The following is a 23876-nucleotide window of genomic DNA, read 5'->3' as shown; positions in this document are numbered from 1 at the left end:
ATCAAAGAATTATTTGGTGGAATTGGTTTAAATTTCTGAGTATTAAAAAATTATAGGAAACTGAAATTAATAAAAAAATAAATAATTGAATTCTGCTTACACAGAATGTAATCCATCCAAGCAATTTGGTAACATCAAGTTTTAGTTGTATCATTACACTTAGAATAAAAAATAGGGGGAAAAAAAAAATATATATATAGATTTTTATAATCAAAAACCAACTTGAACAACCGAAGTATAGAATTACAAAGTAAATGAAATGACATTTACATTATTTTTTATTCTAAAAGCACTTTCAAGGGATCCGCATCATCATTTGTATTTAGGATATATTTAAATAAAATTACATATCAAACATAATTTTTTTTTTTAAATTAAAATTAAAAGATTAAAATTACAATCATATATAAAAAAACATATGAAGTCAATTAAATGAAACAACTACATATATATATATATGATTAATCTCTATTTTTTTTTATCAGGAATCGACTAAACAAATAAACAATATTTTATTGCCTTGTAAACAAAGTTTTATTTTCATTAATCCTAGATTTTATTTCACTATTTACGCAAATTCTCACCTGTACACAAAGAAATTACATTTAAAGTTCATCCTTTAATCCGCTAATTCCTTTTTAACAATCCTTGTAAATTAGTTTGTTTTCACTTTATATTACACATGATTCATTCAATACACACATGGCTTTTATCAACCTTAATCCCCTCTACCGCATAAGCCAGTCACTACTCTTATCTACGCACAGCGTGACAAATTCAATATTAAAGAAATTTAGTTTCTTTACATATATAAATGTAGTCATAATTAAAAAATTGTAAATTAAAATTAAATTTAAAAATAAATAGAAAATTTATACTACATAACCTGGTCAACCAGGTTAATTACATTACTCAGTAATTATTACTGAATAATGTAATATTAGCTTATTTTAATAAGCTAATAATAATGTAGTTATTTTATTTAATTTTCATATGTTTTTGTATTTTTTTTTGTCTTCAGTCATTTGACTGGTTTGATGCAGCTCTCCAAGATTCCCTATCTAGTGCTAGTTGTTTCATTTCAGTATACCCTCTACATCCTACATCCCTAACAATTTGTTTTACATATTCCAAACGTGGCCTGCCTACACAATTTTTTCCTTCTACCTGTCATTCCAATATTAAAGCGACTATTACAGTATGTCTTAGTATGTGGCCTATAAGTCTGTCTCTTCTTTTAACTATATTTTTCCAAATGCTTCTTTCTTCATCTATTTGCCGCAATACCTCTTCATTTGTCACTTTATCCACCCGTCTGATTTTTAACATTCTCCTATAGCACCGCATTTCAAAAGCTTCTAATCTTTTTTTTCTCAGATACTCCGATCGTCCAAGTTTCACTTCCATATAAAGCGACGCTTCAAACATATACTTTCAAAAATCTTTTCATGACATTTAAATTAATTTTTGATGTAAACAAATTATATTTCTTACTGAAGGCTCGTTTCGCTTGTGCTATTCGGCATTTTATATCGCTCCTGCTTCGTCCATCTTTAGTAATTCTACTTCCCAAATAACAAAATTCTTCTACCTCCATAATCTTTTCTCCTCCATTTTTGAATATGATTGTAATTTTAATAATTTTAATTAAAAAAAAAAAATATTTTTGATATGTAATTTAATATAAATATATATTATATAAAACTGATAATGCGGGATCCCACGAAAGTGCTTTTGGAATAAAAAAATAAGGTAAGTGTCATTTCATTTACTTTGTAATTCTGTACTTTGGTAGTTCATGTTGGCTTTTGATTATAAAATACAATATATTGGTACAGAGGAATATGGGTCTTATTAGTACTGACTTTAGAAAAATATATATTGTTGTTTGTATATACATATATAATTATTAATTTATCTTTTTTAAATTACGATCTTTAACAAAAATATACATTTAATGCACATCCATCAAAAAGGCAGCACATTTAAAAATGTTATAAAACAATGCACAAAGGCAATGAGTAATCTAGTTAGAACCTGCCAAATTAAAGTATCAGTCATTACAAAAAAAGGTAAATAGTATCAATCACTTTTATCCAATTCGATAACCTTTCATTCTTCCCTTTTTTTCCATTGCTAATAGTTGAATTTCCTGGCGCAACAGCACGTGTGGGAAATGTGGCATGTTTAATTTAATGAAGCTTATTCAAACTATCTGTCTTAATTTTTCTATGTGTAAAATTTTTAGAAAGTAATGTTTTGATAATGCATTGAGATCATTTGGTCTATAATGCAAACTTGTCTAACTGTAACTAAGATTACAAAACAAAGACCCATTATTTTGACAATTATTTTCATTTTTACAAGTAACACTCATGCAAAGTATTAATAATAAATCAACTTCAATCAAAACAAATATGTTTTTATTACAGTTTATTTATTAAAATTAAAACATTTTTAAACATAATAATAACAAAAGTTACATTTTAAATTTTTTTGCAAACTCAGTATTTGAATTTTTTCCACATTTCTTACTGATAAAAAACTTAGTGTTTATACTATCAGAGGAGCTGCTTACAACTGATTAGTCATACCTTAACAACCATAAACAAGTAGTAGAGAAATTTCATCTTTTAGTAAGGATATACACAAAAAAGGTAGGTCCTCACTTAAGGATGCAAAACGCAGTGTAAATGGAAAATGTCTTGGTTTGATACCTTACTCTTCTTATTGTTTATTAACGATCTATCTCAAAATGCAGAGCTTATCATAATTATTAAATATTTATTATGTCTACCATATATTCCCATCTGAAGTTAATATCACTTCTTGAGGTTCTCTCAAAAAATCAGGTCCAAGATACAAAAATAGGCTGGCAGATCACTGTTTGGCGCTCATGAATGCATATCATGTAGACCAATATTTAGTAAATTAAAAATTATAATTTATCTGTGTTTATGAATGTGTCATTTTTTCTAACAAGAATAGTTAGATATTCTTAGAACATAACACACCCACCTTTATCAAACCACATTACAGAACTGATTTTATGTAATTCAACATAATACTTCAGCTTACATGAAGAGCCTTACTATACTTCATTGCTGCTTTTAATAAATTATTGAATCGCATAAAAAATCTTCTCACCAATCTATTCAAAATAAAATAATTCTACAGAAACAATAATACTTTCTCAATGAATTTTCAGACATTACTAATTACATATCTTTTTTAAAAACTGTATTTTCTATATTTCCATTCAACGTGTACATAGATGTACTCATATAACTTTCATTCACACCTTCTGAAATATGATTTGTTTTGAGTTATTTTATACAGTTAGTATTTTCATGTATTTATTTTGCGTACTTATAATTTAAATAATGATTTCAATCGTACCTAATTTTTATTTTATAATAAATTATATATTTTGTGAAGTAACTCAGATCAAGATTTTACCATGATTTCCATTTAATCCATCCAGGCAAATGCTGCAGTAGTTTTTGTTGTTATTTTTTGAGTAGTAAACCTATCAAAATACTGAAATTTATCATTATGATAATCAATAACAATAAATCAACTGTTTCTAGTTTTGTTAGAAATTTTGTAATTTATCGTAATGATAAATTTTGAATAATTAAATAACAAGAAGAGATTTTGGAAAACAGTTTGCAGAATCGTTTCCATCATGAAATTGCAATGTTATATGATGTGTAATTACCCCCTTTCTTCCAAAAATATTTATCTAGAATGGCGGTTAGGACAACTGTTTTACCCTGATCTGGATATTTTAACGGTCAATATCTAAAACACGGATTAGCTATTGATGCAGGGTTTTCCTGTTCACACCTACATTGAAATCATATATAATATGATTATCATGCCGTTTAAAAAAATGAAATTGAATTCAATAAGCTGATCCAAGATGGCCAACAATAATTTAAAACGCAACTCAGAGTAATTTCTTTTATACAATAATCAACTACAAATTAAGCCATTTCCAGACAACCTGTATAATAATATATTACATACATCATATAAAGATATTAAATAAAACAAATCACCATAATTAAACTATTGCATGTGATTTGATGTGAGATATAATATATAATTAGTATCATTAAGTTCAGAAAAAGCAACTTTAATTGGTGCCTTTTATATCTTAGGCAACTTATATGTCATACAAAAGACTGGGAAACTGTATAAAGTAATAAGATGTTTAATAAATATTAATGTTACCTGAACACAATCGATTAAGGCACCTGGAAGCAATTCGTCAATTGATCCCATATCTTTTGAAAATCTATTCAAAATTCTACCTGTGAATTAAAAATATAAATAAATAAATAATAAAATAATAAGCAAGTAAAAATTAGATACTTAAAGTTTAAAAAAAAATACCTTTTCAACCATCATCAATAACATAGAAGTCATTATGAAAGTAAAATCTCATACATGTAAATTTAAACCACCTAATATAAACAAAAAAAATAAAGTTTACATTACATTGAACCCTGTTCTTCCTGGCATTATCTTGCAAGTTTCAATTTATTTGAAGAAAAAATGTAGGAATTAAATTAAATAAATTATCCATTTCCTGATTTTTCACTGTTTTTTGGTTCAATACGAAAAAATATTGATTTTTTTAAAATTGTTATTTTGTCTTTTAGAAAAAAAATTAATTTTTTTTCACCCAAGATCACACTGTTATGATATAAACACAACTTGATAATTTTAATTAACAACAGGATGGAAAAAGAGTTGAAAAGGCAAGAAGAATTTGTATTATAAAAACCAGGAAACTCCCACTGTTTTGTTATGAAAGAGTTCAATTACATAATATATGCATGGAATATATCGCAGGTATTGTACTTGTCTGCACAGTTATTTTGCTGTGAAACGATGTAAAGTAACTCAATTTTTCTCTAAAAGAAAACCAATTTTAATGTAAATTCTTCTTTTAAATCACTTTTTCTGTATTGTAATTAGTTCAAAATATGAAATAATTATCATACCATATAATACTGTTGTTAAAATAAAATTCAGTATTAAAAAAATCCTACTTTTTTGAGAGCCAAAAATCAGTTGCAGAAAAAAGCCACTATTACTATATTGAAATTGACTGTAAAAAATAAACATTTTAAATAACAGATACCTTTTGTTTTAAAATGTATTTTTCATTAGTCTTTCTAAAAGTTTCCATAACATGCTCCTTTTTTCCTACACGGTCAATAAGAGTAAGAAATAACATAAACAGTGTAGCATATTATTTGTAGGCACAGCAAATAGGTAGAATTTCACTTGCAAATCTGCGAGCAAGTCTAAAATCATTTTTTGTTAAATCCTTACATCAATAATTAAGGTTAATAACCACTATAATCAGAAATTGGGGATTGAGAAACAAAGATCACTATTATGTCATTTTTGATGAATAACAAAAACAATCTGTTACCCTGTGCATTATGTCATAAAAATTACTGCCTTTACAAAGATTGCGATTATTTGTGTAATAAATAAAAGCTGAACAAATTTATGACATCATCCCAACCACAATTTAACTAACGAGTCCTTCTAGAATAATCTCCAACTACACTTCCACACCCCTCTTTCTCAGAGCAGCTAAATTCACTGGTGTTCAAACTTGTGTACAATACTACGTATTAAATTGGGCAAGTTAAATTAGTTACTGTCCATAAGTTTTCCAGGTAATCAATTTCGGTTTATTTTCATAAACTGATCAAGTGTCAAAATAGTGTAAATTTTTTTTTACAACAGCTTATATTAACAGGAAAAAATGAAATATGTTCATGTAAAAATTATCCAAATGTCTTTTCGCTATGCGTGTGATGAGCTCACTACAAAATAGAAGAAAACTGCTCATGAGCTTTATTTCAGTTGTCTACTTGGAGATCAAGATAAACATTGGTCACTGCATATAACATGTATTAGGTGTTATCTTAAACTCACATAACGGTTACAAGGGTAAACCTATGATTTATATACTACCTATGTTTTATACCCTAAACACTATAACCTTTGTTTTATATGTTGTATAGGTATAGGGTATACTTATGTTTTGGCATGAACTAACTAATCATTATGACAATTGCTACTTCTGTTTAACAAATGTGACTAATTTTTTTTTCTTCAAAAAGTAAAGTTAATATTGTGTAATCTAGTTTTCCTTCAGCTATGAGACCAATTACTCATGAAGCTGATTTACCTATTCTGACAACTCCAGCTTCCTGGCAGGAGATTTCATATTCTGAAGAAGATTGTTCTGAAAATACTGCGTTTTTCAAAACAGCACAAGCTTCAAGAGATGATTAAATAGACAAGAGGAATCAAATAGTGAACCGCATTTCATTTCGTAAGTGGAAGTTAACAATATGGTTTGCAGGTTGAATTTATCAAAACAACAAGCAGAACTTCTAGGTTCCCTCTTTAAGGATGAAATTATTGATTACGGATGCCAAAATCTTATATTTTAGAAACAGAAATAAAAACTTAATGAAATATTTCACTATGAAAGATCTGGTGTGTTCCTGTTTCGATACAGAAACTTTGATATCTGATATATGTATTGATTATAATGCTGATGACTGGAATTATTCATCAATTTGTCTAAAACAAGCTTAAAGGCAGTGCTACTGCATAAGTCAAACAAGAATGCTTCAATACCAGTAGCAAAGGATGTTGGGATGAGAGTTTTATGGAAGTGTGTCATTAATTTTAAAAACAGTCAATTATGAAGCTCACTTATGCGTATCTGTGACGACCTCAACGTTACTGATCTTCTCAGTTTGCAAGATGGCTTTACAAAATACAGCTGATTCTTATGTTTGTCAGACAGTTATGCAACAAGTAAACATTATGTGGTTAAAGAGTGGCCAAAAGAGAAAAAATATTAGATACATTATTTTATATTATATTTATTTTAATCAATCCTCAGCATGTTACCCACCTCTATATATAAAATTGGGGTTGATAAAGAATTATTAAATCACTGAATAAAGAAGAAGGATTTAAACATTTAAGACAATCGTTCCCTACGTTAAGTGAAGCCAAATTAAAAGGAATATTCATTGGACCTCAAATTACAAAAATACTCAAAATGAAGATTTTGACATAAAGTTGAATAATGCAATGCTAGCAGCTTGGAAGTCACTTACGGATGTAGTGTATGGTTTTCATGGAAATAACAAAACAGAAAATAGTGATCTTTCAGTAAAAAAAATTTTGTTGAACTATAAAAACGTAGGCAGCCGGATGTCATTAAAAAGTTTGTTTTTTGCATTCCCATCTTAAATTTATCCCACCAAATTTAGGCGGTTTTGATTGATCAGTAGCAGGGAGAATGCTTCCACCAGGATATATTGCAAATGGAGCAGCATTACCAAGATGGATGGGATGAATTGTGTGTCGGTTTCTACAGAGAGAACCTTACCATATACGAAAGAAAGAGGTAATTTATTAGTACACAGATTCCAGTTATCAAAAATTCTAGGTATGTTTTATCTATTATAATTATATTCTATAAATTTTTGTAATAATAAATATGAGTATTGAAAATATATGTAACACATTACAAAATCTATTATAACTATAAACTTTCACTTTCAAAATTTCATATTACTAAGCTATTTCTAAAGGGTGTATAACAAAGATGTTATGTATGATGGAGAAAAACTGACTTCATTTTCAGATTTAGTACAAAAAAAAAGAATAACATATTATTATTCCGTATCTTTCAAAAGATACTTATTATCTTATTAGTCCATATCTGTTTCAAAAACTTTTTTTCAGTTTTTAGACCAGTGTAATTAAAGACACATGACTAAAAATATTCAATGACAATGAAACTAATGATAATTTTGAATATAATCCCCAGCTAGCTACACTTAGGTACTTGTACCATCTTTCTGTAAATTTTCTTATTCCAGTTGTGAAGAATTGTTCACCACAGTATCTCAGCCAATCTTGTACTGTATTCTACTCAGTTGCTGAACTTAAAAAGATTTAAAAACTCTTTGAGAAGACCAAACAAAAAAAATCTGTTGTTGCAAGATCGGAATTATAAGGTGGATGTGATAAATTTTCCCAACCTAACTTCTGAATAGCTTCCTTTTTTTCTTATTTTTAGCCACTGTAATGGAGGCATGCAGAAGAAATGCACCATAAAAAATCAGGATGTTTCCTCATAATTGTAGGTTTCACTTTATTTTTTAGCATGTTGCTTGTGCATTTTTCTTCCAAATGATATCTTCCACAATAAATTGGGCCAAAGCACCCGTAGAATCACTTTATTGACTGATGTATAAGTTTTGAATGTTTTTGTAATACTAAACTCGGATGTTTCCATTCCATATTCTGATGTTTGGATTCCAACTCAAAATGATGAATCCAACTCTCATCACTGTATAAATGTGAATCCAGGAGTCTGTAATCTTGAGCCGACTGTCTGGGAACCCGGCTTGAACACATTCTACTGTAATTCACCTTTTCAAAGATTATGGAATGGACAATGGTGATAACTGCTCTAAAATTTTCAGCCATTTTCTAAATTTTTATGCATCTGTTGTTGCAAATAAATCATCGATGCAATTTTTCAAATCATCAGTCAAAACTTCTACCAGTCTTCCACTACAATAATATCAGACACTTATCCTGCCTGATTTAAACAGTTCAATTCACTATTTACACGATTAATACACTTTTTACCAAACTGTTTTACCACCCTGAGTGAGTTTCAGCTGGTTTAGATCTACGTAAAATAAAAATCTTATTTTATCTTGCTGTTCTTTCACAGTACCTCTTTCGACCGGAGACAAAATTCTGAAATAAAATAATGAGGTTTTAATAATGAATTTTTTTTCTGAACAGCAGATATTTTCTGTCAGGGGTCCATCTTGAACATCAAATGGCTTCAGTTTATTCAATTAAATCGTTTCTCCACTCTTGAAATTTGTTTCTTTAATTATTGAATGACACTCATTAATAAATAACTAAAATAAAACTAATTTTTATGAGAAATAAAAATAAAAATTGATATACCTGCTGAATTAGTATTGAAAAATCTCATAGTAGCTCTTGTAACTGAATTAAACATATTATCATGTAACCTCATTGAAGCTTTCATACACATATTAAAAAATAAAAACGATCTTAATATAGTAATTATAACTGTTATTACCTGTAAAAATAATAAATACAAGATTAAAAATAATTTTAAAAAAAGATTATGAATTGTTAAAAAATGAAGAAACAGCTGTTCTTGACTAAAGAATAAATGGCTCAACTGAAATAATTAGCATTTGATTAATTATAAATACGAGAGCTCTCACAGTTGAGGTTCAATTTAACGGTTTAATTTTTTCTTAATATTCATGTTTAGTGCCAAGGCTTGTTTGTATAAGATACTGTTCATTATAATTTCCCTTTTAAAATACTCAAAATAATTTCTTTTAAAACAAAATCCCTTTCATAAAGCTTTGAAAATGAATAACAAATTGACAGGATTTTACAGATATGTTTACTTCTCAATTACGCTTTTGTTGTATATGTACATTCTTTCAGAGTTTAATTCTAATATGTTTGAGGTATAGTTTTTGATGTTTTGTGTACAACTTAAAAGTTTTTTTGGCGAACAATGGCAACATTGTAGAAATGAATAGAAAATTATTCAGTTAACGATAACCAAAAAAATAAAAATTATGTTGTGCGTACACCATATATCTTACTTTTTTCTTGTGCAAGATAGCCTTTTTAATCTAAATAAAATAAGGAACAGTTTTTTATATTATCAGATTTGCATTAGTGTTTTACACTGTATAAAATGTGTTTTGTGAAAATGTAGAATTATTGAAGGCATCCAAAAAATTAAAAATATGTTATTAATTATAATATATTAGAATTCAAATAAGACTTTTTACGAATTAAAAAAATTATTTTGCATGTTCCTAAATAAAAGTATTTGCCAGTCATGGAAATCATTGCTATTATGAGCATTAACATTAACCTTTAATTAATGTCTAAAGACACTAATTTTGGAAACAAGTTCTAAAATTTGACATTTATTCGGAATTCAATTACAATCATTTTGCACAGTTTCAAGTTGTGAATGTAGTAGTTATTTTATTGTTGTAGAAGAAACAAGAATGCAATGCCAGATGTATACTGTGACACAATAACATTGCCTACTTATATAAAACAGTAACTTCCTTACTACAGTTACTTTTTAAAATGAGCCACGCAAAAAACTTTTGAGCTACCTTGCAATATATCACATTACTATGGTTAGTGTTACGACAATGTAAGCATTTTATTTGTAGAATCAAATCTATAGACATTAATAAATTTACTTATTATTGTTATTGTCTTATCTTCTTCCTACTTCATTTAATCATCATGTCATTATCACAATTCCAAGTTCCCTCAGAGGCCACACCACTCATCCTTCTTTTAATTTTTCTGTTCTAATACTTACCCACTGCTCTGTTCAGGTCATATCTCCTCATCCCATTTTCATTATCTATTTTCATCTTATTCTCATTCTTACCTTTGTTCTTCCTGATCTTCCTTCCACTTAAGTACTTGTATACATAACCCCTGTTTATGTGGTCGTACATACCATCCAGTTATTTTTTTCAATTCCTTCCAATAGTTCCTCTGCAACACTCAATTCCTAATAGCCTTTTTCCTTGTTAAATGTATATAATTTATTATTGACCTGTATATTTCCTATGACCTATACAGGTCATATTTGATTATTGACCTGAATTTTGTACCCATTCTATACCAATGCATCCGATCTCTGGAATATGGGTCAAAATAGATAACATAGTAAAATTCCATTCTTCTGAGACCTATTTGAATTTCTGGAATACCCAGATCAACTTTTCAGTGACATTTAAATATATTTTTTTAATTTTTATAATAACTGGAAATTATATTAGTATAAAGTTTACTTATTTTTACAATTAACAAATATGAAATCATTTTAATAATAATATTAAACTCTTTATTTACTAGCCATTATTATCTTTAACCGATTTAAAAATATATTACAGTTTATCAAATTTCACAGTACTGTAATTATTTTAAAGTATATTTTATTTACAAATCTATGCACAAGATTAAACAAAGTAGTTTCACACAATATAAACTTAATTTTAATTGTTAATCATTGATTTCACATTCAATTTTCTTATAAATTCACAAATATTTAGAACCTATGGATGAAGGATTAATAAAAAGCAATTAAACATCAGTATAAAAACTAATTACTGAGAAAAATCATTGAGAACTTAAAAAGAAAATATCCCATCCGTCTAAACATGCATTTATTGAAATAAAAAATAAAGCGATAAATAATAAAAATAGATAAAATAATTTTTTAAATATAATTAATTAAAAACTGACCGTAATAGTACAAAAAATATATAAACAAGTTTCTCGTGTTAACACAAACAAAGGACCAGAAGCTAAATTTCTTGATAGTTTATCATCATTTATTATATTTGAATTATTTGTAAAATTATTTTCTCTAGTATATTGATCGGCAAGTGATGAATTACTATTATTGTTTACTGTTTGATTCATTAATAAACTATCTTCACTTCCTTTTATATGAAAGCTTCGTTCCTCCAAATTAACCCTAAAATTAGAAGAAAAAAATTAGTCAGCATTAAGAACCAGTAGTTTCATAAACAGTTAACTCACAAATATTGCACTAAATTTAAAAAACTGAGCTCTACAAATAGAATAAATAAAATAAAAATACAAAACACAATTGTCTATCATAACTGATAATGGAAGGTTTGGCCAATGACAAAACTAATCCTACCGCATTAGAAATATTTTAAGTACTCTTTTCAAGGTCTATAGATATCCCTTATTGATCTTAGATTATTAAGCTAATATTTCCAGTGTTCCTGATCATTTATTTTTACTTTTAATATTTTCAAAATGTTTAACTTTGCTATATATAGCGTACAGAAAATGTAATTTATGAAATGTTGACCGATCAAAAACAAGAATCTGTTTTAATTCGACCTTTTTACATTTCATCTGTTTGTGTATTTGTGATACAGTTACAGCCATCGGAGTATCTGAGAAGAAAAGATTAGAAGCTTTTGAAATGCGATGCTATAGGAGAATGTTAAAAATCAGACGGGTGGATAAAGTGACAAATGAAGAGGTATTGCGACAATTAGATGAATAAAGAAGCATTTGGAAAAATGTAGTTAAAAGAAGAGACAGACTTATAGGCCACATACTAAGGCATCCTGGAATAGTCGCTTTAATATTGGAAGGACAGGTAGAAGGAAAAAATTGTGTAGGCAGGCCACGTTTGGAATATGTAAAACAAATTGTTAGGGATGTAGGATGTAGAGGGTATACTGAAATGAAACGACTAGCACTAAATAGGGAATCTTGGAGAGCTGCATCAAACCAGTCAAATGACTGAAGACAAAAAAAAAAGTTACAGCCAAATGTATTACCTGATTTTTTTTTATTAAGATTACTTCTTGCTCCTATAGCTAGAACAACACATATCTAATGATTTTTCATAATGCAGTCAATACAGCTGTTTTGAAGAACATAGACTATTAGCTCTCTATCATTTGATTCACGGCTTGGCAAGTATTCTTTGTACATACTACTTTCTAAGTATAAATAAGTATTTAATATTTAAAAATTGTTTATTTTCTTGTATATTTACTGTAAATACTTTAGTTGAAAAAATCTGATAAAAAAATACTTGTAGTCTATACTGTACTCAGTTAACTTACAGAATGAAGAATAAACAAACAGTGTGTTTGTGTGAATTCATCATAAGATTCTTCTGAGTCATGTCTCATGTAACAGTGCCAATTCACAACGCAGCCATATCTATATACAACACTACTCATTGTATAATTAGTTACATAGTAATCATGTAGTCAAACATTTATATAATGTTACGTCTTCTAAGTTCTAAAACCCTTGATCTTTTCATATAATCACTCTTTTGTTCTCATGTTCAATTTTTGTGTTTCAGTTATTTATTTACTCTAATGTTATTTAAAGTTAATATAATGCAATTTTTTTAAGTTCTTTGGAATGTATAGAGTATTCCTAGATTTGTGTCTGATGACTGCAGTTATAACATTATTCTGACACTGTGTTTGATACCAATTCAGCTGATAATAGTACACAATTTTTATAACCCTTCCGAATAAAAGGCTGTGAAAAAAGGCTTAAGTTAAGTGCAGAAAAACAGATCATTTTAAATGCTTATGAAAGCAAATTACACAATAATCCACAGCGTTGATTTCGGATGTCGTTAATGAAATTGCTAATAAGTGGAAGTTGTGCTGCTTCAGTGTACAAAGTGATTCGCAAGTATTAAACTACTAATGAATTACGGTCTATTAAGAAAAAAAACCCGATTGAAGAAAAAGTTGACGATATCAATAAAAACACGATTCGTAAAAAAATACACAAATTTTATTTTCAAAACAAACTGTCTACAATAGACAAAGTATTACAAGTTGTAAATGATGATAACAATCTACCATATTTCCAAAGAAACACTTTTTATAAATTTTTAAAGAGTCTGAATTTTAAATATGAAAAATGGGGCTGGGAAAGTGCTTTAACTCACAGATATATCATTATGTGACAAAGACATTACCTCACTGAAATAAAGAGAATGAGGCAAGAAGGCTGTACAATATATATCATGAATGAAACCTGGGTCAACAAAGACTATAAGAAAAATTTTGTTTGGAGTCTGAAAATAAAAGTTTTATATGTGGCTCATAGTTACACATATCGGCAGGAATAATTTGTCAAGTATATTGGCAGTTTTATCAGTTTGTTATTGGTGGTCTCTGGATTTCTGAATCTCAGGAGGCTATCATAACGAGATGAACGGCATCTTTTTTTTTTTAAATTGTTTATCGATGTATTACCTATTCTGGAAGATAATTCGATTATTGTCTTAGACAATGCCCCTATTATTCATGTAAAAAGAAAAAATTCCAGCCGTGTTTAGGAAAAAGAATGATATCAAAATGTAGCTTAGTTCAAAAGTAATTTTGAAGAGGATAAACTTAAGGTTCAATCATTGCAAAGGGTTTTGCATATTGAAAGTAATTTTAACATATATAAAATTAATGAGCTGGCAAGATCCAGTGGTAAAACCGTGCTTCGATTACCTCTTCATCATTGTGAACTCAATCCAATTGAGTGAATTTGAAATCACAAGTTACATACCGCCAGAAAATACTACTTTTAAAATATCTGATGTTAAAAATTCATACTTAAAAGCCATCTCTAAAACGGGTCAGCAGGAATGGAAAAACTGTATAAAGCATGTAATGGATACTGTTGTACCATTATTGGAAACCGGATAACATAATCGAAAATAACATTAAGCTTCTTATTGTATCTCTAAATACTGACCGCTAGGATTTCTCACAATCAGATGATGAAAACTGAATTAAATGTATTATTTATTTATTATCATAGTGACTTTATCTGAATTATTAGTGAATTTTTACTGTAACTGGACAATTGACAATTTCATAACTTAAAAAACTCAAGGAAACTACGTAACAGCAAACAATTTTAATGAATAAGATATTCATGGATTATCAGATGTGCTGAACAAGGTAAGAAATACTTATTGATCATTTAACTTAGCTTAATTTATTTAAATTTAAAATATATGTATAATTTTTGTAAAATATAATAGCACAACATCACTGCATATTAACGTCGCATAGTTTCTTTTATACGGATTTACAGGAGATGCTTGTGAATTGACCACTCTTATGCACAGTTTGTTTACATCAACTCAACAAGCTAACTGAATTAGGTGTAGAAAATGTTCTGTTGCTATAAAATTTGTTACTAATAATGGAACTACTGTTTTTGGTATGAAAAATTTAAATTAAATGTATTATATTTCTTAATCCAGTCATCATGTTCATTCATAATTTACTTGTTATTTTTCTTAATTGTATTAATTACACTATTGTTACTGTTTTTATTATGTGTACTTAGTCAAGGAGAGAAGATTTAAATTTTTTTAATATTTACATGTTTTCTGTAGTTGAAAATGTTTGCTTATTATGCAAATGCAATCGGTTTCATTAAATTTCTTTTAATTATATGCTTGTAAATGTAATTAAAACATTTTTTTAAATTCCTGCTCTCCACATTTTATTTTATTAATTCCTGCTTAGTTATAAATATTACAATTAGATTAATTTATTGTTATTAATTACACTTTTTAAAATTTACCTAATGTTTTGTTTTGTTTTGATTTATTTGTTTCTCATTTTCTTTTAACTGAAACACAAAATAGGGGTAAATTATGCAAATCAAATATTATTAATTTAATGAAATATTTACACTCATGAAAATACTTATAAAATTATTTAAAATTCCAAAGTTTTAAGTCGACTGAATTAAGGGGTGGAGGGATATTCAATATTATTTGTAAACATTTTTGCCTGACACCTCAAAAACCCATACAACACAAAAGTGGAAATCTGGCACAAATACTTGGCTGTAAGTATCTAAGCTCTGCCTAAAATAAGATCTCAAAGAACAAAAGACAACCAAAGCGCTCATATTTATTCTCTCACCATGCAGCAATAGCTAAACAGCATGACCTCGGAGGTGTTGCTCAAACTTAAGGGATTGATTCAGGACATCAAATTAAATGAAAGTTCATATGGACAATCCTATATCTTGCTTCTTTTTCCGCCTGTCCACCATTTTGTGTTTTTCAATAGAATTTATATTTTAAGATATTTTAATGAAATTTGGTATATATGTACTTAGCAACATTTTCTACAAAATAAATAAGTTTGGAAATTTTACCTTTGATAATTAAACAATGCCGGTGATGAATTAAAATTTTTTAATCATTAAAAGCTCCATAAATATTATTTTCTCAAATTACGTTTTATTAGATATATTAATACTTTTATTGCAAACAAAATGACATATATCTTATTTGTTCAAATTGGTTGAAAAATGAGTAAAATTGATGTGAATCACAAAAATTATGTAAGAAAAGACGAACAAAATTTTCTGACTCCCTAATCAAGATTGTCCCTACTGACAAGCAGGTAAGTTGATAATCGATTTCACTTTTTTTCTGATATCATTACACAGAGTTTGTAATAAAACATGAAATTTACTTTAAATATTTCCTAATAAGAGAATCATAAAATTGTTAATGTTTTGGAGTTTTTTTCTAATAATTTATCTGTTCTCAAATTGTGACTGTTAAAATATAATAAAAATATTATATTAACTAGTTGTCAACCAAGTGGTCAATCAAGACCCAAATTTTTTTACTAAAAATTTTATTTTCCTTTTTTTAGCAATATTTTGGTGGTAACATAATTTGATCAAAGAGATCAAAAGTTTTTACCAAGAATTTTGATTTTTTCTCAATTATAATTTTAACACTGCATAGTCTTTAAGATAAAAATGTAATTTGATCAAGGAATCAAATTGGACTCAATTTTTTTAATTTTTATTACTGAACATTTTGATCTTCTTTTGCAAATTTTATTCTAAATATTACATAATTAAGTCATTAGTATTAAAAAAAACTGTACGGTGTATTTGAAATAAATATGTGTCAACAAGAAAGCAAGGAAAGTAATGCATCCTTTTGCCAGCTTTTTTTTTATTAATGAGAAATACACAAAAAAAAGAGCTCAAATACAGCCCCAAACATTTTGAATTCTACTAAAAATAAACAGTAATTAGTAATAATCCAACTACCAGTTCTAATATTTTACAACTAATAGATTAGAATGTATAAAGACGTTAGTGTACCATCTTATGAAATACAACTTTGACATTTTCTCAGATAGCATGTATTAAGATAAATATTATTTTATTTATTTATTAAAATCTATTCAATTTATTATTAAAAATAAATGTTTTAAATCACTTTCACCATCAATCATCATGGATTCAAACACCACAAATTATTAATTATTTTTAATAATTGCGCAATTAGAAAACCATACTTCTAGAAAATATAGACTTACTAACCAGTACGTTATCCAATAATCCCCGCCTGAAGCTAGAATTTGCGTTAATATGCAAGATAATAAGCATATAGCAATAGTACAAATATTCCCACCAGCTCTAAGATAAGCTCCATAAACACCATAACTAACAGTACCAACTGAACGCATTTCAGCAACTTCTGGTGGTTCTTGTTGTACATGATTTTCATCCATTGATGACGCAACACTCTGAAAAAAAGTTATATTGATCAATTATATTTTATATACAAATAGGTTTCTGAAGTATTGATACTCACCCTCTAAATGCTTTCTGTTGTTAAATTAACACAAATATCATGCACAACTGTTAACAAAATGCTGTATATCTTTTTGCCATCATGCTATGATTTTATTGACTTTTATAAATCCAGCATCTATAAAAGGTTTGATATGGCGACAGTTGACCATTTGATATCCATACAACACACAGTAATATTTGGTATTGTTGACACATCATAATAAGAAATGCAAGTCTTATGTTCATTTTTGTTTTTTCACATTTAGTCTCTTCCAAGGAAATTTAAGAGCTATTTTTTTTTAACATAACATTTATTTTAACATATAAATAAATGTATTGACCTAAGATATATTCATTACATAAACAAGGGAAACAGCTACCTCAAATTAAGAAAACTACACTAGATATCTGGAGACTTCTGGAAGTTTCATACAAATCAATTAATAAAAGATGTAAAAGAAAATTGGAGATATCAGAATCTTAAAATTCTAGCTAGCAGTAGAGCAGAGTGAAGAAGGACATGGCTGAAGGAACCAGTATCAGAGCAGATTAATAATGATTTACACTTAGAAATGACTTTATAGAAAGTGAATAGAAAATCGCCTTTTATAATGTTGGCAATTTACCTTTACTTCAAACTCTTCTACCATTAGCTTTAACTTCCGTCTTAAAGTTTACTTTAATTATTTTTGTTAATATTTTCAAAAAGTTTTGAACAAGTTTTATATGTAAGCATTTTTTACACATATTATTTAAAATCACAAAGCCTATAAGATAAGCAATACTTTTCTTTCTCAATATCTTCTTTTTAATATTTTTCTGTTTTTACTTTTAGAAAAGAAGATATTTGTCAAGCATTTTCTTTTTTTAAATTTTAGAAAAATGTAATGTAAATTAGGAATATTTTGATAAAGGTGGGGGGCATTATTTGCCTTTACATACCTTTGTAAATGTATTTTTATGTACCCACTTTTTTAAATATTGCAACAGCCAATCTGGAATTACAATTTCACAAATATACAGCCACAGATATTACAAATGGTAAAACACACTTCATTATAACGTGCTGGTTCCATAATAACGGAAAAATTTAAGAGTATAGAAGACAAACTGGGAATTTGCCAATTGAAGTGTCTAAAATGAAATACCAATGACCAAAACTACGCTTAATAAATCAATTCTTATAGATTACAGAAGTTAAATAACACTGAGCATTGTATCAATGTTTCCTGCTAATATTTATGGCACCTAAAACAAAGCTTTTAAACACATAACCTATTTCAGCAATCAATTAAAACAAAAGTACTCGCTTATCAATATAAATACGGCTATGCAAGCCCCTACCCTAATGCAGCCCATAAATACCTGTGGATTTCAAGTATCTTGATTGTCTTTCCAATGATCAGTTAATCGGCCTGTTACTTTGCCCCTTAATCCGTCCATAAACAGCATTCCTGATATCAACAAGACCTGGCTAAAAGGGTTACTATCGATTTGATTTAAAATTGCTAAATCTCATCAGAAAAATTTGACAGTGATGCATTCTCCATTTAGGGAAGTCGGGGAAAAGCCAGGTAAATAACAGCAAGTACGATGTAGGTATAACATATTTCAATTCACTGTCAGCATGACAAACCACGATAACACTAACATTATTAAATGCATCGCTTTCTAAAGACCAAAATTTTTCCTCGGGTAGGACATTCTAAAGCTAATTAGCAGCACATCTTTGTGGAGAAGATATATTTTTTAAAAATAGTAACGAAAGTACATAACTGAATAATATATGAACAAATACAACATACATCAAATACAAAATATTCTGATACATACTCAAGAGATTTCCTAATCTTTATACATCAGGTATCATTAAAAGTAGTAATCCTGATAATGAAAAATCTGTTAATTATCTCTGAAAGGTATTACAAAAGAAAAAATTCCAATATTTTTAAAGGGGTAATTAAAGAATTTTAAAAATATTATTATAAATAAATAATTAGTTGTCATTACTAATAATAAACGGGTAGTAGTAGTAGTAGTAGTAGTAACAATGATTAATTATTACCTGGACAGATGACTGACGTTTGTGCAATGGTTTATCAGAAACATCAGCTTCTTCACTATCTGGTCTAGATGATAACAATTTTGTAAAATCTTTACCAGATTCTTGAAGCTCTTTATAAGTACCTTCGGCTAACACATTTCCCTGAAAAAAATTATATATTTGAAAAAAACAACAAACAGTACATCTGATAACTTACAATTTTATAAGGCAGACTTTTGCTTAAACAGGTTAATAAATAATATACCAGTTACAATATAATGAAATGAGATGACAAAATATTTCATACGGTTTACTTGCTTAATTTCTATTATGTTAGTTACATAATCATAGCAACAAGGCAGGTGCTGTGATTAATCTACTTGGCAGGCAATCTCACATGAGTCACAAGTTATTCCCAAAAAGTGACAAAGTCTTTCACCATTTTCAAAAATAACAATACTTTCATGGTAGGCTTATTAAAGAAACATGCGATAAAATTGTTTAGTGTAACTTTTTATCACTCAATCATACTCAACTTTACAAGTGACTCACTTAATTTGCTACAGAAACTGACTGTATAGTGAATATCATAATATTCAGAAAAAACCACTTTGACTGGATGCTTCTGGACCACAGACACATTTCACATATCACAATCATAAGAAAGACTGGAATGTACAGTGTAAAGCAACAAATTAAGATAGTCCTTTCTGTTATAAAACAATACACTGTTTTAAATTTGAAGGGGAAATTAATTTATTAAAAACAGATTTGTTTATAAATATACTATATACTTTTCACTTAATAAATAACTATTTTTCCTGTCCTTTATGTACTTTCACTATATAACTGATTCCAATAATGTATTCACTCCTTCATATTATACTATGACTAGGCAGACTACATGATCTAATAGCTAATTATAATCATGCCATTAAACAATTCTCAGTACGTAGTTTTATTCTAAGACTGCACTTTATTTCCTTTCAAAAGCATTATCCCTGAAAATATTTTATACCATTATCCATTTAGTATCTTCAGCATAGTATAGTATCAGTCTTATATTACATTTTATTGTTCTTTATTTGGATGTTTATATAACTACACTGCAATCACTTTTTCATATCTCTGTATTGAACAAAACAGTGTAATCATTATGAATAAAAAATATAAATGTTTTGTGATTATATAAAGAAGTCAGAGGCATTAGAAAGAGTAGAGTTAGAAAGGAGAGTGCTGAAAAAAACTGATAAGGAATTAGTAAAACAGCAGTAAAAGACTGGGAAAAAGAGACTAAGAGTATCAGTCAATATTATTCAGGTGTGTTCCAAGGATTCTTTACATTCTAATCTCATCCTATACTAACAAAACTTTTTTTAGATGATATCCTTTGGCTATAATTTAATCAAAAAAGAAATTTACGCATTAGTTTGACTATACAATCATTATTTATCCCAATAGGACAATGAATACATTAGTATTGTAGGCTTATACCTTGCATAAACAAATAATGTTACTCTTAAAATCCTAACAGTTATCTGTAGTAATAGTTATCTGATTTGTTCAGATTAATAGTTGTTTATTGAATTTTTTTTCAATGCAGTAAAAAAAAACTTTATAACCTTTAAAATTTTACATACAAATTAAACAACAAACTTAAAAAAGTTACATTTTAAATTGTACTAGTAATAAATACAAGCTATAAAATTTGGGTACAATTTTAAATGATTTTGAAATCAGTAAGGTATCAAAGACAATATATTTTTAATCTAAAAGTAGAGACAAAGTGTATAAACCACTGTTTCTTGATAGAAGAGGTAAATTAATTTGTTTCTTTATATCTGTTCCAGTTTTCCTAATGGTTAAAACATAATATATAAAACACTCAAGGTGCAAGACTACCTATTAGTTACTTTTTCTAAGAATAATCAGTTCATTAAATGGAATCAGTTTGGCTCAGTGAAGAAGACAATGAGATATCATTCCATTTCTCACTTTCCTTAGTATCCTTTACAAGATACTGTTACCTTCAGAATGGTTATAACAGTTTGAGAATGTTTATGCCAATTTTATTATAAACTTTTATTTCATGTCCAGATGCTTACATCCTTTTAGAGTATGGCACCTGACTTATACAATCATGTTACAGTAATATGCAGTACCAAAAACTGAACATCAGCAAACCTAATGTTTACTTTACACAAGGTTGCACACCACCATACTGGGGTTTACGTGTTAGGGACTACCTAATGAACAATTTCCTGAATGTTGAATTGACCAAGATGGTCAAATTCCCTGGCAACCTCAACCCCCTGATGTTATGCCACTTGATTTCTTTCTTTGGGTGTTTGTCAAAGACAGGTTGTTCACAACAAATATTGTCAACCTCAATGAACTACAAAGAAGAAGTGAAGGAGTAATTAATAAAATAATTTCGGATATTCTTCATGTGTGGCAAAAAATTGAATATCATCTGGACATTTTACGTACCGTAAAATGTGCTCATGAGGAACTTACTTAAGTGTTATAAACAAACTATTTGAAATGCCTTGTTCAACAATAAAACATGCATGTAAGTACATTACTTTGTTTTTTGTTTTTTTTATTAACACCTAAAATGAGCTGAATACTTTATGGATCGCATTGCATATAAAACAATTTTGTTATAAAAAAATTTTGTACAAAAAAATTCGGTTGGTGGGTAAATGGGTTAATGTACAGTTTAAGTAATTTTTTTTTTTGATTCAACAAAATCTAAAAGAAATTTATTAAACAAATACTAATTGAAATTAATGTATTTACCTGATTATAGGTCCAAGTTTTTTCCAATATTTTCTCCTGCAAAATGGGGGGGTTGACCTGTATATAGGGCTGACTTAGATTTGAATTCAACTGGGTTTGTAAAATTGTTTCATAGTTTATTTTCATTTCTATATTCATGATGGAGAACTTATTACAGTTAATATTTAAAATATATTACTTATTACCATTAATAAAAGCACCTAATTAATGAAAAAGGTTGGATAGATGAGTCTTTGGTCAACGAGTGGCTTAAAATAGTCTAGTCCAAGAAGATAGCAATTTGTAATTATAAGATGCATTCAGGGTTCATGTAACTGAAAATAAATAAATAATAACTAAATCTGTGTTTTTTTTTGCTTTAAATTTTAAAGCACGGATTTAGTTACAATACCTGTTGATATGACTTCACAGTTATAGGTTTTGGATGTAGTTGTGAACAAGCCTAGTAAAGATAATCTTAAAAAAAATTATAATTGTTGGATGTGAAACAACTGTCATCAGCTTACTCCTACTTTAAGAATAAACAAATCTCTTCCATGAGCTTATTATGCGAGTGGATTATTAAGTCTTGGAAATCGATAACATCAGATAGCATTAGAGCAAGGATTTAAAAAATGTTGCATTAGCAATACACTAGATGGAAATGAAGATGATATTCTGTGGAAAGAAGAATCAAACTATGAAAAAAACATTTTATTTTCAGTAGTGATGATTGCATCAATTCAAGAGTTCATGTGTTGTGAGTAAATCTTTTTATGAAGTAGTGAATTATTTAATGCATTTTTGTTTTCACAAAAATATAGAAACACATTTTAAATAATAATTTAAAAATTGCAATCAGTATCATTTCTTTTAAAATATTTCTAACTATAAATCTTGTATACAATTTAACATTTTTCTTATTTATCATGATACTATTTAGATACAAAATTTAAGCAAGTATGTATAATATAACAAAATATATAAAATAGTATAATAAAAAGTATGTACAGTACTTTATAATTATGTATAATAAATTTCAAAATTAATTTCTTATCGGTAAAATTTTATTTGGGAAAAAAATTTCTACAAATTTTATTTTACTGAAAATTAAATTCAAAATTAGGGAGTTCAGCCTATATTCAGGGTCGACATACATTCAAATAAATATGTTATCTATACATGCTTGAAAATGCATTAAACTGAATGCAAATAATATTTACAAATATTATTTGAAAATAATAATTAAACTGAAGATGACCCTCAGCCAGGAAGGTCTTAGACTTTAACTGATGACACCCAAGTTCAGAAAATCAACGATCTGGTGCGTGCGAATTGCCGACTGATTTTCAAAGAACTTGCAGAAGAGGTTAGCACCTCGATTGGACCATGCCATAACATTTTGACTGAAAAATTGAACATGCATTGAGTTGCACAAAGTTTGTTCCTTGCTTGATGACCAAACAGCAGAAAAAACATCGATTGGACTGTTTGTCGACAACTTCTTGAGCAAGCCAATGATGATGAAAAATAAATGCAAAGGATCATAACAGGAGACGAAAGCTGGATTAACAGTTATGACATCGAGACAAAAATTCAATCACTATAATGGATTGGAAAAGGACCTCTTCGCCCCAAGAAAGTAAATCAGTTTCGATCCAATGTCAAAGTGATGCTCTCTGTTTTTTCAATTTTAATGGAACTGTGCATTTTAAATTCATAC

At 28.0% G+C, this 23876-nt stretch overlaps 1 protein-coding gene across 3 annotated transcripts in view; it reads right to left on the bottom strand.

Moving 5' to 3' along the window:
• Positions 1–23876, bottom strand: part of LOC142333118 (putative multidrug resistance-associated protein lethal(2)03659) — a 229813-nt gene that overhangs the window by 35426 nt on the left and 170511 nt on the right. For all 3 annotated transcript variants that reach the window (XM_075380037.1, XM_075380039.1, XM_075380038.1), the window contains exons 14-18: positions 19394–19534; positions 17074–17279; positions 11422–11656; positions 9055–9193; positions 4240–4319 (exon numbers count right to left, since the gene is read on the bottom strand). In XM_075380037.1, the coding sequence (XP_075236152.1) occupies positions 4240–4319; positions 9055–9193; positions 11422–11656; positions 17074–17279; positions 19394–19534 (801 nt within the window). The remainder of the gene's footprint in view (positions 1–4239; positions 4320–9054; positions 9194–11421; positions 11657–17073; positions 17280–19393; positions 19535–23876) is intronic.

The sequence above is a fragment of the Lycorma delicatula genome, chromosome 12 (assembly GCF_047948215.1).
Source record: "Lycorma delicatula isolate Av1 chromosome 12, ASM4794821v1, whole genome shotgun sequence".
NCBI classification, from domain to species: Eukaryota; Metazoa; Arthropoda; class Insecta; order Hemiptera; family Fulgoridae; genus Lycorma; species Lycorma delicatula.
The sequence above is the reverse complement of the archived record's forward strand: the minus strand, read 5'-3'. Positions and strand labels throughout refer to the sequence as shown.